The following is a 23,546-nucleotide window of genomic DNA, read 5'->3' on the forward strand; positions in this document are numbered from 1 at the left end:
TTAGCATCAAGCACATTAAATATTGCAACTTCATGATAATTTCCTGGTATTTATGTCTGTATACATTTGGTTTTCTTTAATTTTTGGTGATGGGTCCCCTGCTTCCTTTTGACAGTCTGAATGTCTGGGTTACAGCACAGCCAGACAGAGCTTCATGACAATGTAGTTCTTAACTTGATTTTGTGTATCTGAAGTCAGCTGGTTTTAAACTCACACAGGGCCTTGATCTGCTGTAGCCAATAATGGGGTACTAATGGGATTCTGATATTATGCTGATGTGAGTATGATTTGGTGACTCATGTAGTCAAGACTTAAAGAAACTTTTAAAACAACATTAAAAGTAACTGATGGTGATTTGGTTAGAAACTGAGACTCATTTTATTTTAAATATCCAAAGACGAATATAATCAGAACACGGCTGAGACGGAGTGGAGGCACACCTGTGTGAAACTGGAACTCCATTCTATTTTGCAAACATGATTTCTTTTGTGAAGCTCCAATTTGAACCACAGCTTTTATTTTGGAATTAGAGATTCACACTGCATTGTGCCTTCCTTTGGGGACTAGACACCATTCAGTAGTAAGATCTTTATACCTAACTTAATTACAGTATCTGAAATCCTGACAGGGAATAAACATGACTAATGATTCTGATTATCTCTCAACTGCTGACCTATCCGACAATCTTTCTGCACAGAACCTTGCAGGGTGATCACAATTGATGACGTTTACATGTCTGACATTAGAAATAACTATTGTAGCAAATCACACTTGTACCTGTGCAATACTTTAAAATTGAGGTAAAAACTGAAAATAAAATAACTATGTCCAATTTAATCTGAATTTCATGGGCAATTTCTGTGAAATGTCTCATTTTCAGAATGTGACACATTTCATTCTTTCTGCAGATCTACATGGATGCAAATCCTGTTTTCAGAGACGTCCTGTTCATGACAGTACCTTTGTTGCACAACTTTACCAAACAAAGCCCAACAAGAGTGAAAGCAAAAAAAATTTGAGTTGTTCAACTTAATTTGGTTTCAAATTTGAATTTATTGCCAGGCATTGTGACTGCCAGATAGAGAGTTTCAGGTACTTCAGAACACCAGCTTAGCAATCATGCCTTGTTTTAAGAGACATGAAGTTTATTCCTCCAATCTGGCTCTATTTAATATAAGCAGAATTTGTCTCCAGTGAGTAACGGATGTTTTGAATTTCTTGTAATTAAAGTCAATGTGTTTAAGCATCTATTATACACTTAATTTATATTTAGACTCAAAGCTGCAGTTGCCTGTAAAGTGACAACACAGAATCTAAGTTTGAATAGCTGAATCATGATTCATTTCAATGTATTTTTCAGTTCTGTTCCTCACAGACCTATCTTATACATCTTGATTCTTGACAAATTTGGAAGGTTTTTTTTCTCATTCATATGTACAACACACACATATATATAAAAATACATTTATATGAGTATATATGTCTTTATATGTATATATGTCTTTATATTAATTTGAGTAGATATGTCTTTATATGTATTCTCTATGCAAATTGAAAACCCATATACAGTATATAAAATATTTAGAAGGGCTTATAAATTTAGCAAAAACAGAGCCTTCGCACTTTCTGTCCTTACTGTAGACTGTCACAGCCAGTGTTCTATACAAATTTCTTCTCCAGAGCAAAGCAGGTCTCCTAGCATCACATGTTAAATAATGTCTACAAGACAAATATACTGGAAGCTGGCCACACACCTTGACATCAGGGATACTCTTCGATCATTAACCATTCTTCAAATATCAACCAGTAAGGATATTTTTACGTGACAAGGAATAATTCAAATAGCTAACAAGGAATAATTCAAATATAAATAGCTTTCACTCATTGCTGTTAAAGGTGTACTCCTTACACTCTGAAGATGTATACCATCCTTAAGCTAAGTTCACATACACATAAGAAAATTCAAAGACCAATTTCTATACAGTAAATGACTCAAAGATTTAAACCCCAAAAGGTTGCTGGATGTTTGCCAAAACTTCAGCATGATATCCTTAATTGCTGCTTATGAACCAGCTAATTTGTTATGAAGAGTGACTTGTGTGCCTACACATAACTGACTGGTGCTATTTTAGGTAGTCTACTGAGACATCCTCATGACAAGGGCAGCTATAACACAATGTTCAAGACAACTGTGCCTTTCTGAAACTGTAGCTTATAAGAACAGACAGGATAACCAGGACATCTAAAATGCCACTAGACAGGTATGTTTAAGCAACTGAATCTATAAAGCCTGTAAAACTTAGAGTTTTCCTTTGGAAATTAAAGTCTGTACAGAAAGACTTTTTTAATTCATCACTCAACTTTCAATGGTGTATTATAGAAGACCTTGGATTCAAAAATTTCAAATACAAATTACATTATTTTCTTTCAGCACTGAATACACAACATGGGAAGTGCTCATAGCAGGAAACACTTTATTTTGACACCTAAAGAAATAGTGACTAAGAGAAGAAGGAAAAAACATCCTTCGGCAACATATGCTAATCTCTTGCCCTTGTCCTGGCAACAAGTCAGCATCTAACAGTTAAGTACAGCAGAAAACAATTGAGCAGCTAAAAGATGAAACTTGCCAGAAATTTCTTAAATTCTGGTAAAACTTCTTAAACTCTGGTAAAATACAACTTTGGGCCAAAGAGTAGATGTCTAACATATCTTGGAATGTTCAAAATGATCTTCACATGCCTGTGTATGAAGGGGTAGTATATACAGATCTGTAAATATTTCTAAAAGACTCCTCAAAATCTGTTACGTACATCAAAGGATACACAGGAACAGAACACAATTACCTATGCAGAGGCTCTTACAGACTGACTTTAGCACTGGTACAAAGATGTATAAAGGATACATGAGCACGGGGGGATGCGGGTGGGTGGGGGAGAACAGAAACATAATTTCCTAAAACATTCCCTAAAAATTAAAAGAAAAGAAGGCGGGATATAGGATGAGTTACACAATACTGCACTATACTAGCTGATTAACTGTTGATGCAGGTATTTCTACTGTAAATGCTTAGTTCTGTCCATGCAAAATTTTTAAGTTTTCACACTAAATAATGAGTCCCAAATAACCTACGCAATGGCCTGGCTTTTCTTTACCATCACCATCATAAAAATTCACATTACCCACGGAGAAATGAAAGGTACAAATGTTCCCCTGTGCTTTAAGGTTTGTAACACTGGGGGCTTTCCCTTTACAGTCTTGTAACCTTTCACTTGTAGCACTGAAGTCTGCTTTTGACTTTGTAGTCTTTCACTTACATGCCCCAAGGCTGCCTTGGCAATACTTTTACCTTGTTCTCCCAAATGTTCTTGTCCTCATGGCCTTGTGTCACCAAATTGCAAGACTTGGATACGTCTCTGATTTTGGGTTTCTCATTGGGAACAGATTATGACTGATGTTTAAGTCACCCTTTCTGCTCCTGCCCCTCTTTAACCTCTCTTCATATCTTTTGGTTTATAACTTAGTGGTCAGGAATATGCAGAGTTTAGTAGATAACATTAGTAGATAATTATTATTTAAATAGACCAGAAGCAACATCCAGAAATACACATGCACAGAGCTTCACAACCAGTTAAAGAGTGCAACATCTGCACCCAGTCAGTGTGCTGCAGTCAGCACCATCAGCGCTAACGTGCACAAGAAACCATCAGGGAGACCAAGTTGGTCCTGCTGTAACTGTAGAGTCACTGAGGGAAGTGTTCAGGGGAATAACTTTGGCGCCAGAAAAAATGATGGGAAGAGGAGTCTTGCCTGGAGATATCCCAGTCTCTTCCTTTCCAGCTGGCCACTGGTGCAGCTTTCCCCTCTCTTTCTATGTCTCACTCTCTTTTTTTATTTTTTATTTTTTTTTAATTTCAGAGAAAGTTATTTTTTTCATTAAGAGTCTGTGTACCATCAGCTATGGACCTCACAGCTAAGTCTGTCTGCTTAGCCTTTGAGCAACAGAGAGAATAATCCAGATGTTAAGAAGCCTTTTACAAAAATCACCAGACATGTTTGCAACACTCCTGATATATCTGCTATTTTTGCCTATATTCGGACAATCTCAAGCATGAATGATGGAAAGAAGATTAAGGATGCTACTAATTACAACAGTCAAACAATTTAAGTCTATACGGCCCAGCCAGAAGGAAAGTAATTATGAAAAATTCAATATTAACTATACTTTTATATTCTCTGAAAAAAGGAATATTTGAACTGACAGAGGGAAACAGTTTGGTTTAAAAGTCCTCAGGCATTTGTAATTACTTCAAAAATTGACCCAAATTTTCAGATTCTATGTAGCTGAGATCCCAAAAGAACATATCTAAAGCTGATCTAACTGAACCTGTTCAAACATCACCAAAATTTCCCAGCAGAAGACAAGATTTAGTGATCTCTCAGTAATCTGTCAGGAAACTAAAGCTTTCTTTACGGAAATACAGAAACTCAACCAAAGAAGCAACATCCTAACAGGTTTATCACATCTCTCAACTAATTCAAAATGTTCAAGATTTTTTAGATAAATAGTTTGAGGAAACATAGAAGCGAAAACAAACACTGCAGCCACACATCAGAAAGTGCTTTCAACTATCAAAATCTGACAATGTAAAAACAAGTCATTGAATTTTGTCTTCACATGGAAGGAAATATAGCAGTTCACTAATTCCTGTAATTGCCTTCCATATGAAGATGAAATTTAGCCCTCTTCTATCCCACGTGAGAGAGCACTTGATAGAGACCAGCAAGCACTCCATATTAACCTCTGTCTCCTTGCAAAGAAACTAGAATTAACATCAGCTGCATAAAACTTACAGGAATGAAAAATATTCTAGTACCTAAAAATTCCTTATGTCATTTTCGCCCTTTTCTTTTCATAAATTGGGCGCAAAGAGTTAATTGTGCTGAAATAAACATTAGCATAATGCCTAAGGAAACAATTTTTTACCTGGCTATGGAGTGTTGGCAGCACACATGCTGAACCTAAACTGTAGAATAACTCATTAGGAAATATGCAATAGCTGTGTCAAGATTTACTACAAATATGCTTGAAGTGTTTTTAAAAATTAATATTATGCTGCTATGCTTGGCTTAATTAGCTTTCTTCTTCATTTACAAAGCATATCTGTCTGGTTTATGAACTTAGTCTCTATTCCCCATTCTTGAAAACCTGTTTAATTAAAGTTTTAACTACTGCATAAGCTTTAGAAACAGTAGAAGGACTTTTATTACTAGAAATCTAAATCCTTCTTTTAAATATGATCATACCTACATATAAGATATTGGAAATATGAGAAGACATGCTCCATAATATTCCTGAATAGACCCACAATACTGCTACTTTTAATTACACATGCCACCCATTTCCACAAGGTTGCATGTAGACAATTTTTGGCTTTTTGCACAGAAAGTTGCACTAGCAGTGGAACTGTGATTAATTTAGCCAATCACCAAGTCAGTCCCCTGAAATCCATTAAAGGTCACCTTACTTTTTTAGGTACGTACCTATTTCTAATCTGTTCATTGATTTCCTCATCCATTATTCTATTCTATCTCTTTTAGAGGTCCATCACTTATTAGACTCCCACTTCTACTAGTAGGACACTATGCTTTGGGTTTCAATTATAGCAAATCCTATCACAATCTTTTTCAGCATTTATCATTTGCTCCCGCTCACGCTATAATAAATGATTAAATAGTAATTCATTTTTGCTATATATACAAAATTGAAATCTAGTCATCAGAAATGCTATCTGGGATATACCTGAATTTCTAGAAATACATGACATACAGTTTATCATAATATATTTTTGGCTGCATATTAAAAAGCTTGTGGCATAATGGTCAGCGAGCATAAATTATTTGTGCAATCACTGCCAACAAACCACAATAAAGGAGAAAATATTTTTGGCTCCCCTATGCACAGATGCTGGAGACCCCACTTAATGATTTGTTACCCATTATACCCAAAATACGCTACAGTTTCATCACACAATTTACTTCACAGAAGCAGAGTGTCAACAATAGTCGGTTCTATAATAATGAAAAAAGATAATAGTCATTTTCCCTCCTATTCTCATTTGAATCTCATAACCACTGGGGTGATCAATTTCCAAACCTTATTAGTTCTGCTACTGTGAACTATTCAGGCCCTCATTTCAAGATCAGTTTGCAGTGCACAACTACGCAGGCAATCTTTTTAAATGAGCAACTTACAATTAATATTTCTGCCAACATATATTTGCAAGCTTTACATAATAGCAAACACAATAATTTCAAAATTTTCAAATTAAAACATGGGCAGTTATTGCTTATGGCTGACAAACTGTGCTGTAAAATACGCACTGGCACTAAAGAACTTTGTCAGGCTGTAAACCTAGTGAGGAAAAGCAGCAAACAAATAGGAAACTTTACACTAATTTTCTAAATTAAAAAAAAACAACAACAACAAACCAGAAATAAAGCATCATCAGTTCATTTTGTGTAAAATTCTTTATCCGTTACTCCACTTGACAGAAAAATATGAAATGCATAAAATCAACTATAAATCTCTGAAGAGGTGACATTTTTTGTATTCTTTACATATGCTCTTATCCCAAAGTGTTATAACCAGATTTGTATTTAGACGAAATTGGCCTATTTCCTTTAACATTAACAGAGCTAAGATGGTTCATACCAGCTGAGACTCTCATCCTATGAGAGTATGTTCGGATGATCGCAAATGGCAGTGGAGGTGCATTTTAAGAAGTTACTGTGCTTCAGCTGGAGTTGGTAAGCAGACATGTGGGCCCTGTCAGCTCACCGCAGTGCCAAGTACATGGTGTTCATTTAAGCTGCCTTCAGCAGTTCCAAAAGGGAGCCCAGGTGAAAGCATTGGCAAGATGAGCATTTAGGAAGAACACTTTGGAGGCCAGCTATGTTTTTTTTCATATACAGCATCACAAGTGATGCAACTGCTGTTGTTGCCTTACACGTGAGCGCAGATGCAAATTATTCTTCTTCATTAGACTGGAGCAGTATCATGCATGTGGTCAGCTTAATTGAATCACATGAGGGAGCAGTATCTCCAGCTGTGGGAGATGGAAGGAAGGAGGAACGAGTGCACATGTGTGTAGAAATGGAAGGAGAGCAGAGAAAAAGCAATACCTTTAAAAACCACCAACTTGGTCACTTGCAGTTACCTGACCATTACTTGATTTGAAACGAACAGAAAGACTGCTTAATTCTTCATTCAAAGAAGACAAAGGAATATGGGGGAAAATAAAATAAAATAAAATAAAAAAAAGAAAAGTCATCATTTGGGAATTTCAAGCCAGGATAACATTGCAGGTAATGAAACAACCCCACACTGAGTCTAGTTCACAAGATAGTTTTCTACTTATTATTGGCAGGTGGATACAACTCTTTCACTGTGTCATCGGCTGAGTTCAGCACCCTATATATATTCAAGGAAGATAGAGAGAGGACACTTGCACTGCTGTAAAATGAAATGACCAGTAAGATTTATTTACATTATTCAGAGTAGGCTCTTCTGATTCAGCACGTGTTCCTTCAATTTGCCAACATAACAATATCCCTGATCCTAATACTGCTCAAGCTAATAAAACTTGTCCTTTCAGCATACAGGAGGAAAGTGCACAGAATTACTACATCCTGAACCTTGTTTGCCTTCCAGTACATCTATAAAAATACCCTGCTGACAACCACATGAACTTATTGTTCATTTTCTGAGGAAAGGAACACAGGGAGTTCAGTTAATGGCAGTCCTACACACTTCTTATATGAGCGTAAGCCTACGACGCTGCCTTTCATCCTAACTTCCTCTTCTATAAAATGGGTTTAATACTATTTCCTTCCTCCTACCCCCATCTTTCTTCTTGCCATACTGAGCTTTTAATGCAATACATATAGATGAGCATCAGAGTTCACAAGCAGCTCAACTTCTATGCAGAAACTACTTAAGCAGCCATCTAAACATTGAGAAGATGAAGTCCTAAACTGCTCAGGAAAAAGGCCATTTTTACTAAACACACCCTTTTATTCCTAAGTATGGATTTCAGTGCCAAATTTCAGACCACCAATGACACTTGTAACCGTAGCTTAGAAAGCAAAAATTTTGTGAAAATCAAAATACATGAAAGTATTTTATTAACTATTGGTTTTTTTAAAATGTTAGTGCATTTTATTCAATTGCTGCTCACTTATTTTTAAAATCTTCATAAAGACAACCTATTGAGCTTCCCATTGAGATGATTATATTGTATGCATGTCTTTTCTAACCATCTGATGTCTTGGCAGCAAATCAACTTCCAGTAAAACAGAAATCAAATGTGTTTCTTTAAAGAAAAATGCCTACAAAAGACATTCTGTCTTAAATGAGATGAATACACTACATTTGTTTAAGCTTCTAACAAAGACAATATTCCTCTAAATGTAGCGTAATGTGTTTGAAATTCTGTATCAGATTGTTCTGGTTTGAGCTAAAACAGAACCAATTTTCTTTTCAGTAATTTTACTTTTCAGTAAAGCCTCTTCTAACTCTCTGAAATTAATGGCATATTCATAGAATCATCGCATAGTTCACGTTGGAAGGGCCCTCAGTGGATCTCTAGTCCAACCCCCTGCTCAAACCAAGGTTAGCTACATGATCAAGTGAGGTTGTTGAGGGGTTTATCCAGTCAGGCCTTGAACACCTCCAAGTATGGAGATCACAGCTTCTCTGGCAACTGCCCCACAGCCTGACCATCCTCATGGAGAAAATTCTTCTGAGGTCTGAACCTCTCTTGTTTCAAGTTATGCCCACTGCACCACTATGCCTGGTTCCACCTTCTTCCTAACCTCCCCATAGGTACTGGGGGCTTGCTGTTAGATGACCTCAAAGCCTCCTCTTCTCCAGGCTGAACAAGTCCTGTTTCCCCAGTTTCTCCTGACAGGCCAAATGCTGCAGCCCCTGACCAGCCTGAGGGCTTGGGGCACTCTGCTGAACTTGTTCCAGATTACCGATGTCTTTTCTGCCTAAAACTAGACCACACATGGACTTCTGGGTCCATGACACAATGCTATTTTTCTTTTCTTAAAATGACATTTGTCTGTATCACAGCCCTGTTCATAATGTTTGTGTTTAAAACCTATCAAAAGACCTCAACATCCTAGAAAATAATTTTGTAGAAAAAAAAAGACCTGCCTATTAGTAGTATTATCCATTCTTGCATTGGTCTCTATTCAGTGTCTGGCACATGAAAGCCAGTCAGAAGTGAACTGGTGACTGTAAGTCTGCTGGATATTTGCACTGCAAAAGTTACATGCTCTCAGGTGCTGGTGTAAGCACAGTCCAGGCAGGCCATGGTAATTCAACAGTACTTTTCCTAACCCCTCGCCCAGATTTCTGCTCTACATCCTTGTAGTTTTCAATGATAAAGACATAAAATGCTTGTCTGCCTCTTTTCTTTTAATTCTATAATATGTATTAGCACAAGATAGAATGGTACTTGACACAGCTATAGCTAATACTGGCAATAAGTGTCTGCAGATACACTTCCTGCATATACTGGCATATACTTCATGATAACCATGGGCTGCATGAGTACAGGGATCTACTGAATGCCATGAGAAATGTTACTCCAAGGTGCCTACAGAGCATTTTAAAAACTTCCCCACTGTTTATTACACTGGCAGATTAAAACAGTCTTTGAACACTACTGAGACTCGTTATGCACAGTGTTCACAGATACGCCATCTTAAAAGACATGCTGCTTTTTGCATTTTAGAGTGCTGCTTCTCTAATTAAAGCAAAAATAAAAAAAAAAGAAGAAAAAAATGAAGAAATAATACACCCCCCCCCTTCTCCCTACTGTAGATGCAGCTGTCATTTGTGTTTTGGTTCACATGCATACTAGTAGAGAGTAGTTGAATATGTATTGCAATTGCAATTACATATTCAATTTTTAGTTCTTTTGGGTTTAGTCTGGATAGTAACTCTGTGAAAACTACTGTTATTGATGGTCCCTCTTTTATTGTCTCTTTGTGTTGTGAAAATCAATCCTCCTCACTTCAGAGGTAATACGGTAACTTGTTTCTTTTTTCTACAAACTAACACTGCAAATTCTGCACAATCTCAGAGAATTGTATTACATTGTCTTTCTTCCTTAAGAGTTGCAGAGGTCACACTGGGTCTACATTGTAACTCCATTCTTTTCAGTGAATTTGGACAAATGAAACTAACTGAAATATCAGAGAAATGGTATTGATGAACTAGACGACCTTTTAGCAATCTTACTGCTGCTATCTGTACTCTTAAGAAGAAAATATGCCTTTAAAATATTATGGATATTAAAGAAATTAAGACATTACTTCATGGAGCAATGAGTAAATACTGCTATAATAGTAACACTCACACTTTCCAATGTGTGGGGGGGGAAAAAGTAAAAAATTAGTCTGGAAAACCGTACCTTTTAATTTTTTGCATTTTCATATTTTTTGCCTTTATGAAAAATTATTTTCCCTGTATTTTCTGAAACCATAGCACATTTGTACATTTTTTCCTGAAATTCAACTATCTATGCTTATTTTTTCTGTCTCTTCATGCACCTTCCTCAAATATTAGGCAACCAAAATCTAATGCAAAGGAAAAACAATTCTCCATATTTTGTAATGAGAATGAAGAACGCTCAATTTTAGAAATCCAGCTTTGCAGACCTTCATTACTGGGCCTAAAGATCTACAGAACCTTAGAAATTCATTATGGATACAGAAAATCTTCATCCTGGGTTTGTCAGATTGTTTTTATAGCTTAAAGACACTGTACCAATATACATTCCCATCGCTTGCATTTAACGAAATGGAGTCCAGTCATGCAAGGATTCTGCATATGGAAAAGGAATCAAAATCAATGGAAACTCTATTTAGGAGACTGGCAAGGGTACGGTCAATGCTGAAGAGTCATGATAGAGCAGCATAGCTGTAACCTAACTAAAATTTTCAATGGCTTAAAAAAATCCCATCCGTACCTAACAAAAAGTAGTGCAAAATATACTGCATAAATCCTATTAAATATGCATTCTGTGAACATGTCCACAAAATAAAAATATTTTGGAAGACAAAGAGTTTTTCATATAAGGGGTAGTTTGACTGCCAGTACATCCTATAGATACATAAAGTACAAAGACAGAACAATATGAAGATTGCAATTAGTTAGTCAAAAGGAAAGATGTTCCAAAATTTGTAATCTCTGAGGACAGTGCTGTGTCTCCGTAGACTACAATCAGTTCTCAGTTCTGTCAATCCTACTAGCGTTCTTGTCAGTGTGGACACCCACACTCACAGATCTATACTCACAATCCAAAGACAATGACAATGGACTTGGAGGAAGAAGGGAATAGGATGCAATTCCTGCCAGGTGGTTTCCCTGAAGATGTTCCATATAGAGACATTCCTGTGCCACAACACTGGCAAAGTCTGAATTTTTCTGAAGGCTCTTATGCTTCCTACAGGCTGGCAGTAATTTTGTGGTATAATTTAAAACAAGTTGCTATCAAGAAGCAGGGTCTCTGCATGAAGACAGCTGTTTCGTTGGACAACCATCCTTGGTACTCAGTGAAAAAAATAGCAGCCACACCTATCTGATGAAATTGAGCTAGTTCAGTAAAAAAAAAAAAAAAAGGAAACAGCAAGAATACTTGTCGATTATCTTTTTCATACTGAAGGGATACTAGATGCCACCTGCTTTTTTTTTTTTAAAAAAAAAAAAAAAAGCAACCAAACACCAGCATGAAGTAGTGAAGAGTTTGTTTCAAGCTGAGAGTTCTCCAAGTGGACAGAATGACCAGATTTTGGTTATATTTTAAGGCAGTATGGGATCTTTGACTGCACAAAATGTAACAACCTGCAAGAACTTGGCAACAGGAGTACATGAAGTTATACTGTGACTGCTGCATTTAATAGCTGATTATAAGCTTTATTTCTATTAATTCTCTACTCCTTTTTCAAACCCCTTAATATCTCTGCCCTTCCTAACATTCTGTGTTGATCCTCAGAACACTGACTCCTAAACAGCCTAACAATATCCTTGGACAGAACTTCTTAAAATTACTTTTCCAAGGGGTCACAAATCATTCTTAAATCAGGTACAGCATTAAGAAGCAAACAACTATATGAAAGAAATAGAATTAGCACACCAAGCTCCTGCAGACCTGTGCAACTGTGACAGACAGAAGGAAAACAAATCAGTCCAGCAAGTAACTGAACAGACTTAATTTGAATGTTACTAGTTTAATCCCAATTTTGGTTTATTTTACATAAACCTTCATTTATTTGTGTTACTGAAAACATACCATAACTCATCTGTGATAGATTACTATAGATTTTTGAATTTCCACTCATGCATTTAAGATAAATGAGATCTGATAAGTTTAATTTCAAGTTATTCAAAGTGTTTTATAATACCAACATTAATTTTTAACAAATTAGATTATATTGACTTTAACAGAAGGCCTCCTTTGGAAGAATTATAATTTAAACAGTCTTCACGAACTGTTGTAATGATTTCCTACTTAAAGTTAATTCTCCTGTGAATCCATGGAAGACAAAACAAAACCTGATCTATGGGAGCTACACTTTTCAATATTGTCTATATACAAGCTGACCTACAGATTCATTCTCAAGGGCTAAATGGTGATTTTCTGTCTATTCTTTAAATCCTTTTGAGGAGGATCTTCTACTAGCTTATCCAAATTAAATTGCCTGTTATAGGTTTGTGGAATGTACTACATGCTTCCAGGGATTTACAAGACACTACCAAAATCACTTCACCTGGACTACCAACTAGACTGGAAACAAGAACAGAAAGTTGAAATGCCAGAATTTTTATTCAGTGAGTTCGTAGCGTTTTTCAATCCCTCAAAGCATATTTTAAAAGGTGAAGTACTGTGTAGTCCATAATGTCTGACTACCTGAAAAATGCAAAATAAAAGGTTGAAATGGACCCATTATAGATCTCTCACCTACATTCCTTTTCAAAAACTAGAAGTCAGTCATTATTATATTCAAAATGTCACAATTTTTATCTTATTTAATGCTTTTAGAAATGAAGAACTGAAAAACAGGTTTTTTCTGCGGAGCAATAACACCTGAACTCAAGTCAAAATATAAGGAACGTTTCCTGTGGTACTAATGGCTCTGCCTATTTGGCCTTTCATTACCTTCAGTAATTAATAAATAGTAAAATGCTAACTAAGTTATTTTAATTGATAACATGAGAAAACACAGCAGTCTTGTGACTAATTATCCCTAATCATGCAGCAAATAGACCGACTAAAGATAACTCATTCATCTATGAAAGTATAACTACAGACTCGCAGATCATGTTGTCTATCACCTGTCTCACGGAGCACTAAATGAAAATACCTTCCAACCCACAATTATTTGCAAACCTTTCTTCACAACAGAAACTGGAAGACTCACCTTTGAAAGCATGTATGAATGAATTCTGTCACATGACATCAAGCAAAATTTGCAGAGTAACAGATAGACTTTGTACATGGCACCGACCTTCCAGATAAAATGTCCAACACAACACAGCTCTCTGTATAACCACCACATCTCCACAAAACCACTGTACCCACAAACAGCTCCGTAAGTGCTAGAACCCCATCATATCTAACTCATGACTCTCACTTTTCTGTACCCTGAAACTGAAATAACTGCTCTGTAGTGCGACCAGATGTTTGCTCAGCAAGAAGGAAGTCTTATTGATCTACAGAGCAGCAAAAGGCTTAAAGAAGTAGGGGTTTTAGCATACATGCATATATACTCCACTTCAAAGACTTGATATTAGGAATGAGGATGTTCAAATGGTCCTTAAAGGTCAGTATATATTAGTTTTGCATCATGTTTCACCCATACCAAAAAAGAGCCAGAAGAATAGGGAAGAGTCCCACACTTTCAAATACATTTTTGTACATGATCCATATTACTTTCATTGTAATTCGGAGCATCATTGTATGCTGATCAGGAATAATTCAATATATAGAAATATACAGACATAAAACCTTAAGATATCAAAACCAATTCTTTTTGAATTGTAATAAAGACTGTCTTCAGAAATCAAATAGGAGTCAAAATCTCCTATTTATGTTTTCTATACATGCTTTCAGTTCCCAATTGTCTGTTTCAGTCACAAATATCCCAGTCACATACCTGCTTGCAGTATCATTACAAATACATATTGTAGAAAAATCTTGCCAGCTCTGCTGTTTTATCTTATTATCTAAGCTTTTGCTTTACCCTAGTGCTATGAAAAGTGGCAAGTATTACTTACATTTCATACACAGACACAACTAAGGGACAATAATATGTAATAAAAACTTAACAAGTTATAAGAGTCCAATAATTTATTCTTTAGATAAAAACTACTTTCTACAGTTAAAACAAATGGCTCTGGGACAATTTTCATGTGTTCAAATAGAAAAAAATGCACATCTAAATTACTGAGATGAATATTTGTATCAATAAGTTAATCTAACCTGTTTTACTAAAGACAAATAAGGATTATTGTACAGTCTTCTGTACCCATGACTGACTGAATAACCTACAGGCTCATCAGTATTCTGCACACACTCTCACATCTATTATGCCCCACACCTTTGTCCACTTGCCCAAGAACACCCACAGAATTCAATGAAAAGTTCAGTCTTAAGGCATTTGAATGTACAGCATAATTAATTTCCTACAGCTGGAATTTAAGTTATGTCTTTCGTATTATCAAAAAAATACATTCATTTTCAAAAATTCAGACAAATATGTTAATAATATAGAACAGTGAAAAGTAACCCTTGAAGTTGCCTTATATTGCTGTCTCCTTTCGACATTGTTACAGAAATGAGTGAGAAATACTGAATCGTGAACACCAGTCATCACTTATATGAATTACAGCACTAATATCAACTATATCAAGGAATAAGTACCTTCGTAAAGACACAGATCTATAAAAGGAATAACTCAGTAGCACACACTATTCCTATGTTTTTAGTTCTTTAAAGTGATAGCTAGTTTTAGCTGTAGATGTCCATAGTTTTTGGACATCAAATTATCTTCTTCGTGTCTATTATTTTGCTTCAACAGAAAATTCATAATTTATTTTCATTTCTCAAACTGAGATGATTTGGAATTTTTCAATAAAATAAAATTTATATCAACTGCAAGAGGAAAAAGAAAAAAAAGACAGAGACATATTCCATAGTGCCTAAAAGCCCACCAGTGCTGCTCCTAACTATGGCTCATTGAGACCACACTCAAATCCTTGATTTGAATTGCAGTTGCCAAGTACTTCTTCAGTATTCACTACATCAGAGCAAGAATCATTACCTAATTGAATTGACTCTCAGTCTGCCATATTGTCTGAGAGCTCCCAGGGTTATTCATATCTTAGTGTGGGAAACTAGGGATTTACCCTCCCAGCTCTATGCCAATTCCATTCTGTACCTGGGAAAAAGAAACCCTTTCAAACAAGCATTTTCATCAAAATGTGTTCCCACAAAAACTTTTGATTTACATTTACTAGTGATTTATTTCCAACCGGCCCCAGAAGGAAGGTCTATCTGTCAGAATAAACCATGTCTTGAAGCACTCTAGAGTCTGCTCTTGCTACAATTTTATTTTTTTTTAGAATAATTTACTCCAAATCAGTTCCACCATATTCCCTACAGAGTCCTATACACTGCAGTGAATGCAGTCATCTATGAGGGTTCTTTGTTTCAAAAATAAAAAAAAAAGAAAATAAAATAAAAGTTTTAAAATCTGTCAAATCTGAAACAAATTAAATAAAACTCAACCCCTAAAAGAACCCTGCTTTTATTTGCCAACCACAGTATGAAACAGCAGCTGGACTCCCTAAACGAAAAATCACAGCCCTATATTCGTATATAAAAAATCCTGTACAATTACCTGCCTTGATACGTGACAGAGATATTCTAAGAAACAAGCATTATTTGCACCCATGTACCTTTCATGAGAGAGTGAGCACTTTTGTGTAGCATTTCTCCTCTCATTAAAAAGGAGACAAGTACAATGCTGACATCCCTGTTAAGAATAGATAGAAAGAAAATACTAGAAAGTTCTCGTTGTCTAGGATACTGATTTAAAATCCACTGAAATGCTGCACTATTCCTATAAAGACTCAGAGACTAAGGCTTAAAATACTTACTTGATAATGTCTCCTTCAAGAGCAATCACTCGTTTAATGATCTTCTGTTCAGGGTTTCTAGGAGACCTGAGACAGGGGATAAGGTTATACAGTCAGTAATGTTCCCGTTGTTTTAAGAAAATGAAAAGAAATTCCACAAAGAAATAGACACTATTAAAGTCATTAGGAGATTCCATGTTCTCCTTGACATAGCATCAATCATGATGTTCCACCCTGACGTGAAGCTACTGTAATCATTCTCATTGCAAAACATCATTGAAAAGCAGATGCTGAAAAATGACCTGCTTACAAACACCACAATAATCAACATACCTTTCATGAAAAATACACTCCACAACTTTCAAGGTAGAATGTCCCACTACCAATGAAAAGGGTACCTTTGCAAATAGATTAATGTATTAAAACCTGAATTCTCCATCAAACTTTAACATCATATTGTGCTTAAACATTTATGGCATTCACTCAGTGAAAAAAAAAATCTCCCTGTGCTATATTAATATCTATCACTAATTTAGGTAAATCTTGCCTAGGGAATTGTGGAAGTTTAAAAAAAGTTGTAAACTTTTCTGAAAGTTTCAGCTTTATCCAAAGATTCTTAATGCAATATTATTATTACATGTTATTTTCCTATAGGCATGTTTTATTGAGTGGATTCTGATCATGCATTACATAGTATTATGAGAAAGTAAAGGTGAACTTGCATATCTCGCCTGAGTACTCTCATTTCCTGGATGCGTATTAATAGATAGGACTATTAGAAGTGTTATTCTACCATAGTTTTGACTGGTTAATGTAGACACATGTCCACCATAAAATTTCATTCCTTTCTATATACTTTACCACTTTTTTTTTCATTCTTCACTTTTAAGGCATTTAACTATGCTAACTTAGCAGAGTGTTTTCACATTATTTAAAAAAATCTTTTTATTTGCTGTTTGTATACAGGAAAATCAGTGAATGAACAAATAGTTTGATTTTCTGCTGATGCTGAGTTCTGTATATTAGACTGTAAGTACAGACTGCTAGGCATGCAGTCGCAAAAGCTTTGGATTACAGTTTTCATGCCTAAAAACATCAGCCATGACATCCTCACAACAGAGCAGTACCTTTGAGCTCATCTCTGGTCAACTGGTAGCACACCAGGATTACATTTCCTTAAAAAACAAAGCTGAGATGAGTCTGGATGAAAAACTTCGCACTGCTGCATGACTAAAGGCATTTGCAGTTCCCTTTCAGCTCCAAAAGTTAAAAAGAAAAATAGTTTCAGGCTTATTCAATTTTTTAATATGAAGCCAAAAAAAGTATTCCAAACATTTTATAAGTGCTTTGCGTTTTTTTTGTATGATACAATATATTTTAAATATATTGATATTTCAATGTAATGAAACAAAATTCAAGAAGCATAATTTTGAATTTCAAAATATCAAATAGTTTCATTTTGCAGATTACCAAGCCTGAGAATCCTATTTTCACAAAGCAGTGTGGAGCAGTGAACATCAATAAGGACCACACTTTGATTCCCTAGTCATCACTGGAATTTTCATGATCATGATCATGATATCATTTACAGTAATCATTTATTTAGCATTAATTTTACCCAAAATGTTGCACAATCCAGTTCAGGCTTGTCTTTCATGCTCTTTATCAGGCTGAGAATGCACATTTTTATAACATTTTACATGTCAGTCTTGGGAGGAATTAATCAAGTTTTAGACGCTCATATGATTCAAATATCTGGACTATCTGCAGCACTTTCTGATGCTGCTCCCCAGCAGGCTTCAATGCACACTCATTCGAACACTGACCACCTCCCTTTCTCAATCAGAGCACAGTCTAAGAACAACATGTCCTTATCATTACAAGCCATTATAAATAACAAATTTGCAAAAATTACTCTACTGTTAATTGATGTATTTTTTAACTCAATTAGGCTCAGGTTGCAATATTTTCATGTAAAATTTGAGTCATGGAAATAATAATATGCAATGTATGTGACAAACTGTGCATTTCTCAAATGAAAATAAATTTTAAGTTTACTCTTTCAAAACTGTGTTCTGGTTTAACACCTTACGTTCAAAGGTTCTTTGAAATTCCCCATGTAAGCAAATTTTCACTTGATTAGTGTGTATACCTTGTAATGTAATTACTGACCTCTCCCTTAATTTGCCTTCCTTGTGAAAAAAACTCTAATGACCTCGACTAGATATCGCTCTAAATCTGAAAGATGAGTATTTGTTCTGAGTGGTTACTTTTCTGCCAATAATGACATATTTAACCAAAACACATAATTTAGCAGAAAGACATCAAGGAGTTCCTTATAGATAGTTATTATACATATATTATAAATATATTTTTAATATTTGAAGCCAGAATAGTTTAAAAATAAACTTTACCCTAACATTCTGCTTATAATTCATGAAAATGTCAAAGGACTGGTAAGAGAGGGAGAAGCAGATTCAAACTGGCCAATAACATGGGCACTTTTAAAACAAGGATTTTCCAGAGGAGATCAGAATGTTTCATTCAAGAGCCACAGTGATTGAATAGGAGGTAAGAGACTAGTTCTGAATTGATGGATAGTGATGCCTTCCTGAAAGGTGTTTAGTGTAACTCTGGGATTTCATTGATTATGGAAATCATAAAACCACACAGATATAGGCAATTTCTGTCTTTGAAATTTCGCAGCAGGTATAGAACAAATTAAAAAGTGAAGGAGAAAAAAAAACCCAAGACATTGTAACCAGTAATTGTTTAGTTCTTCTCCTCCCTGATATCAGTGAGGTAACAAACAATAATCTTTGAAAACAGGATTTGTTCAAAACAGGAAGAAATAGAAAAACAAAAGAAACTGTTGATTTAACAGTTTGCACCTCTCCTAAATGACACTGGGTTTTTCATTCTCCTTATATGAAAGGTCCTATTCAGGCATGTTAATTTGAAGTGTTATTGTGTGGAAAAAGATGATATTTCTTACACATAATGAAAATATTTTGTCTCGCAAAGATGTCACTCAGAAAATATAGAGATCATTAATATGAATTAATAATAACCATCCATACATTTACTAGCTGGACCCATATCTGATGTTTCACAGAGCAGTCACCAGTCCTTGACGATTTTCTAAATCAGCCTCTCAAAAATTTAAGATTACATTTTGCTCAGTAAAAATATCTCCTCATCTACATGTAACCTTTTTTCACTATGCATGAATTAGAGGCATCAGTGCAAGTAGAAACAGAATGACTATGAAAATCTCAAGCACATTACAAATATTAATGCACAAGTAGCAGCTAGCAGCACATCAAGAATGCACTAGGAAAAACACCTCTGCAAAATAAACCCACTTCTTAAATGCAGACTCAGTTCTACTCCACTCATAGTCACTTCTCCTTTTTCCATGAAGAAAAATGAAAAACAGGAAGTCTAGCAGTGTGTCCCTCAAGCCATCAAGTTTGAGGATAACTCATTGTTACCATTTTCTCTTTAAACAGTAGTATTCTTTGTTCAAGCACCGCTGCATAATACATAAAGAAAGCAATGGCCTGTGTAGCATCCAAAACTGATAAAATATTTTTGATTTTATCTGTCAAAACAATTCTTTAAACTTCACCTACAGATCACTTGATGGCTGGCTGAACAAAAGAGCAACATCCTCTCTGTCTGAAATACCTTCTGATAATGGGACATTTCACTCAGCCTTAGCAACAATTTCTAATTTGTTCCAAACTTTAAGCTTATGCACAATGCAATGCAAAAATCCCAGCCTCATGCACAAAGATATGAATCACAACGTCGAAATCCAGATTCAGAATGTTAAGACAAACAATTTACGAAGGGAAAATTAGACATTTGGTATGTATTTGTTTGTGACTTTCCAGATGCAGCCTTAGCAACTCAGTGTAAGCAACCTGCCTCAATTAGCTGCTGGTAATAATCGTAGCTCCTTCTCTAAAACCTGTATGTTTGTCTTATTCTCTATTGACTTTCAGCTCTATAGTCCTCATCCACATACAGCTGTCATTAAAAACCAGTGAGCAATTCCACCATAGTAAGAGAAGAAAAACGAATGCTTGTATCATCAGGACATCATTAACTTTGGATTAAAGCCTCTCACGTTTGGTCATTTGTTTGAAAAGGAATCAAGAGAGTTAGGTTAAGTAGAGGTGAAGGTAGATTACCCCAGTGATTAGGGCAGATTCAAATTCCTTACTGATCCACAGCGAGTAGTTCAAGATGCAATATTCTAACCTCCAGCCTATGCTTTATTCTGGGGCAGCTCTCCCTTTATCCAACTGATACTGCAGAGAAAAAAAAAAAAAAAAAGCAGACTACATAGGAACCCTCCTCTCCCTACACACACATTTATTTCTAAAGTTAAGAGATATGTTTTAGCGGAAGAGCTGTAAAGAGTTCAATTTCCTTTTTACAAAAAAAAAAAAAAAAAAAAAGCTTTTCAGAGCTGAAGACACACTGCATGTTGTCTTCAGCTGCATGGGAGAGAAAATATTGAGAGGATGGAGACTGATCAGATAGCTTCAGTTGAGTTTTATCAGTGATGCATCCCTAAAACCACAGTCTGAAATAAACTAATAACTGACAAGTTCATAAGAAGAGTTAGTTTCTTGAAGAGGGACAGAATAATAGTTGAATTTCTATTAGAAAGTGACACTTTGTTCTATTTCAGGAAAGCACTAATAACCTTTCCTAGTTATCACCTCAATATCCCTTCTCCAACAAACCAAGAAGCATTTATTTATGTTTTTATTTTTAATTATATGCTCTTACAAAAAACATACATACGTACGTACACACACACATATTTATATACACACACCTACATTTATACAAGCATCCATTCTTCTATGTTCAACCCTGTGTTGAAGAGTATGGGATCGCAGTACTGCAAAACACGTTTGACAGGAAAGACAGGAGGAACCATACAGCCAGCAGGAAAATCCACTGTTTAGCAAGTTACTGTCAGACAAAAATGGTGACAATTGTCTGAAGACTTTCTCCTTTCCTTATTGAGCAAATGAGTCACAATATTACTCCTAAACTTTTCCTTTTCCATCATTTCAATTATTTATTCACTCTAATGGATATTGCTTAGCGCAATTTTAGATAACTGGTCCATAAGCTAACTATCATTTGATCAATCATGAAATTTTCATATTATTCCCAGTTGTTTTTATGTGTTATTTCACCCTTCTTTCATTCTTTGAGTTGTCTAACTATATTCTGCTCAAGAGTGCCCACAGCAAATCATGCTTAAGAGCTTGAAACTGAAGATTCTACAGGCTTTTCTCGAGAGAGAGTGCTTTTTAGGCTATATCCTAAGATCCCAGGAAGATAAGTGAAGGAAGACAGTTGATTCATTTCTATTCTCCAACAGGATATATTAACACGTATCCCCAAACGCTATGTGATATCACTCCCTGCTGAGCACGCAGTCTCTACAATAAATAAAAAAAAAGTAACCTACTGATCCTGGATAATGATCAAACAAAATGTTTGATGCTTAGACACACAGCAGACACACCAAAACCAATTATATTTTTCAACAGATATTATCACAATAGCTACCACGAAAAGAAGAAAGAAACTGGACCTGAATAACAGTGAAGTCCAACTAAACACTACAACATACAATCACGGAATCACAGAATCTTCAGAGTTGGAAGGGACCTCTAGAGATCATCTAGTCCAACTCCCCTGCTGAAGCAGGATTGCCCAGAGCACATTACTCAGGACTGCATCCAGGCGGGTCTTGAAAATCTCCAGAGAAGGAGACTCCACAACCTCCCTGGGCAGCCTGTGCCAGTGCTCTGTCACCCGAACTGTAAACAAGTTTTTCTGCGTATTTGAACAGAACTTCCTATGTTCCAACTTGTGCCCATTGCGCCTCGTCCTGTCACTGGGAACCATTGAAAAGAGTCTGGCTCCATCCTCCTTCACCCACCCTTTAGATACTTGTATGCCATAATAAGGTCTCCCCAATAATTTTTATTTTCTTTTTCCTTGCATAAGCACTCAGATTTTCTGGGTACATACATTAGAAAAAGACAGTAAGACCTTATACTGTGAACTCATAATGAATAAGCCGCTAATATGTTTCAAACAGATAGCTTGAATTAGGTACTTTGATGATCTACATATGCTTAGTGCTATCCATCCATAATCCTAGTCAACCTGCATGGGTTTTGTGCTCACCTTTCAAAATTACTGCAATTTTGACACTAACCAAGCATTTTCTAGAACAGGACAAATAAAAAGTTGCAGTGAAAAGTGCAAGTGAAAAGTTTTCACTGTTTATATGTATGTATCTATATATAGTATACATATAGTACATTACTGCTTGCACATGGCTTCATTTTTTATGAGACAGAAGCAAGATGTTTAGGCGCAGCTGGAAGTTTGCATTCAGATTATTCTCAGTTTACTTCAGATTGAGTTTTCTGTGATTTGATGGTCACCTACAACTGCAGCAATGAACACTGTGCTGTTACAGCATGAACAGACGGAAATAATGAAGGCCATCTTTTTTACAAACATTATTTCTGCTTTTATTTATGCTGTTATGCCAGATACTGAGGATTTAACTCCATAAAACAAAATAAGGGGGAGCTTTTGAGATCTTAGTCTAACACTGTGATCCAAAGCCATTCAATCAGTGACCTCTTCATTTCCCGAAACTAATTTCTGTCTGATAGAAAATTACAACGCAGTTACGTAGTTACAGTTTACACTTCTGGGAATTCCCAGAATTGCTACAGGATGAAAAATTAGTTGTTTATCTCCTTCTTGAGCCTTTTGGGGATCCAGAAAATAGCCCCAGCAGTAACCAAAATGTAGATGGAGTCCAGAATAAATGGCATTAATACACCTACAGAATTGGGAAGCTCAAAGTACAGTTTTGGTAGCTTTACTTTTAAAACATTCTTGGAGGAAGAGGAAATAGAGAGGCAATGGAGATATCTCATCCTTATTTTCTGCTTTGCTTAATCAGATAAACAAGGGGATTTACATGGCTGCATCATACACCAGATAAAGATGTTGACCCTCAAAAAAAGTTTTGTGCCCTTGGCCTATGACGAAGGAGCTTTCTGTCACCAGCATAGTAGTTGATGCTCAAACTCCATACAGTGGGAACTATGTAGCAATATCCATTCTTTCATCCCTCCCAGTACTATAACTATAGTAAAACAGATCCAACATATCCAACTCTAAATGTTGTATAAGAATGCAAATTTACTTAATATATGCACATATTTTCTAAAGCAAAACATTTTTAATCTGTTCATTTCAGCTT

At 35.7% G+C, this 23,546-nt stretch overlaps 1 protein-coding gene across 1 annotated transcript in view; it reads right to left on the reverse strand.

Moving 5' to 3' along the window:
• Positions 1-23,546, reverse strand: part of IMMP2L (IMP2 inner mitochondrial membrane peptidase-like (S. cerevisiae)) — a 472,429-nt gene that overhangs the window by 149,407 nt on the left and 299,476 nt on the right. Inside the window, exon 3 of the mRNA XM_009880868.1 lies at positions 16,238-16,303. Within this exon, the coding sequence (XP_009879170.1) occupies positions 16,238-16,303 (66 nt within the window). The remainder of the gene's footprint in view (positions 1-16,237; positions 16,304-23,546) is intronic.

The sequence above is a fragment of the Charadrius vociferus genome, unplaced genomic scaffold (genome assembly GCF_000708025.1).
Source record: "Charadrius vociferus isolate BGI_N301 unplaced genomic scaffold, ASM70802v2 scaffold52, whole genome shotgun sequence".
In the NCBI taxonomy this organism is placed as follows: Eukaryota; Metazoa; Chordata; class Aves; order Charadriiformes; family Charadriidae; genus Charadrius; species Charadrius vociferus.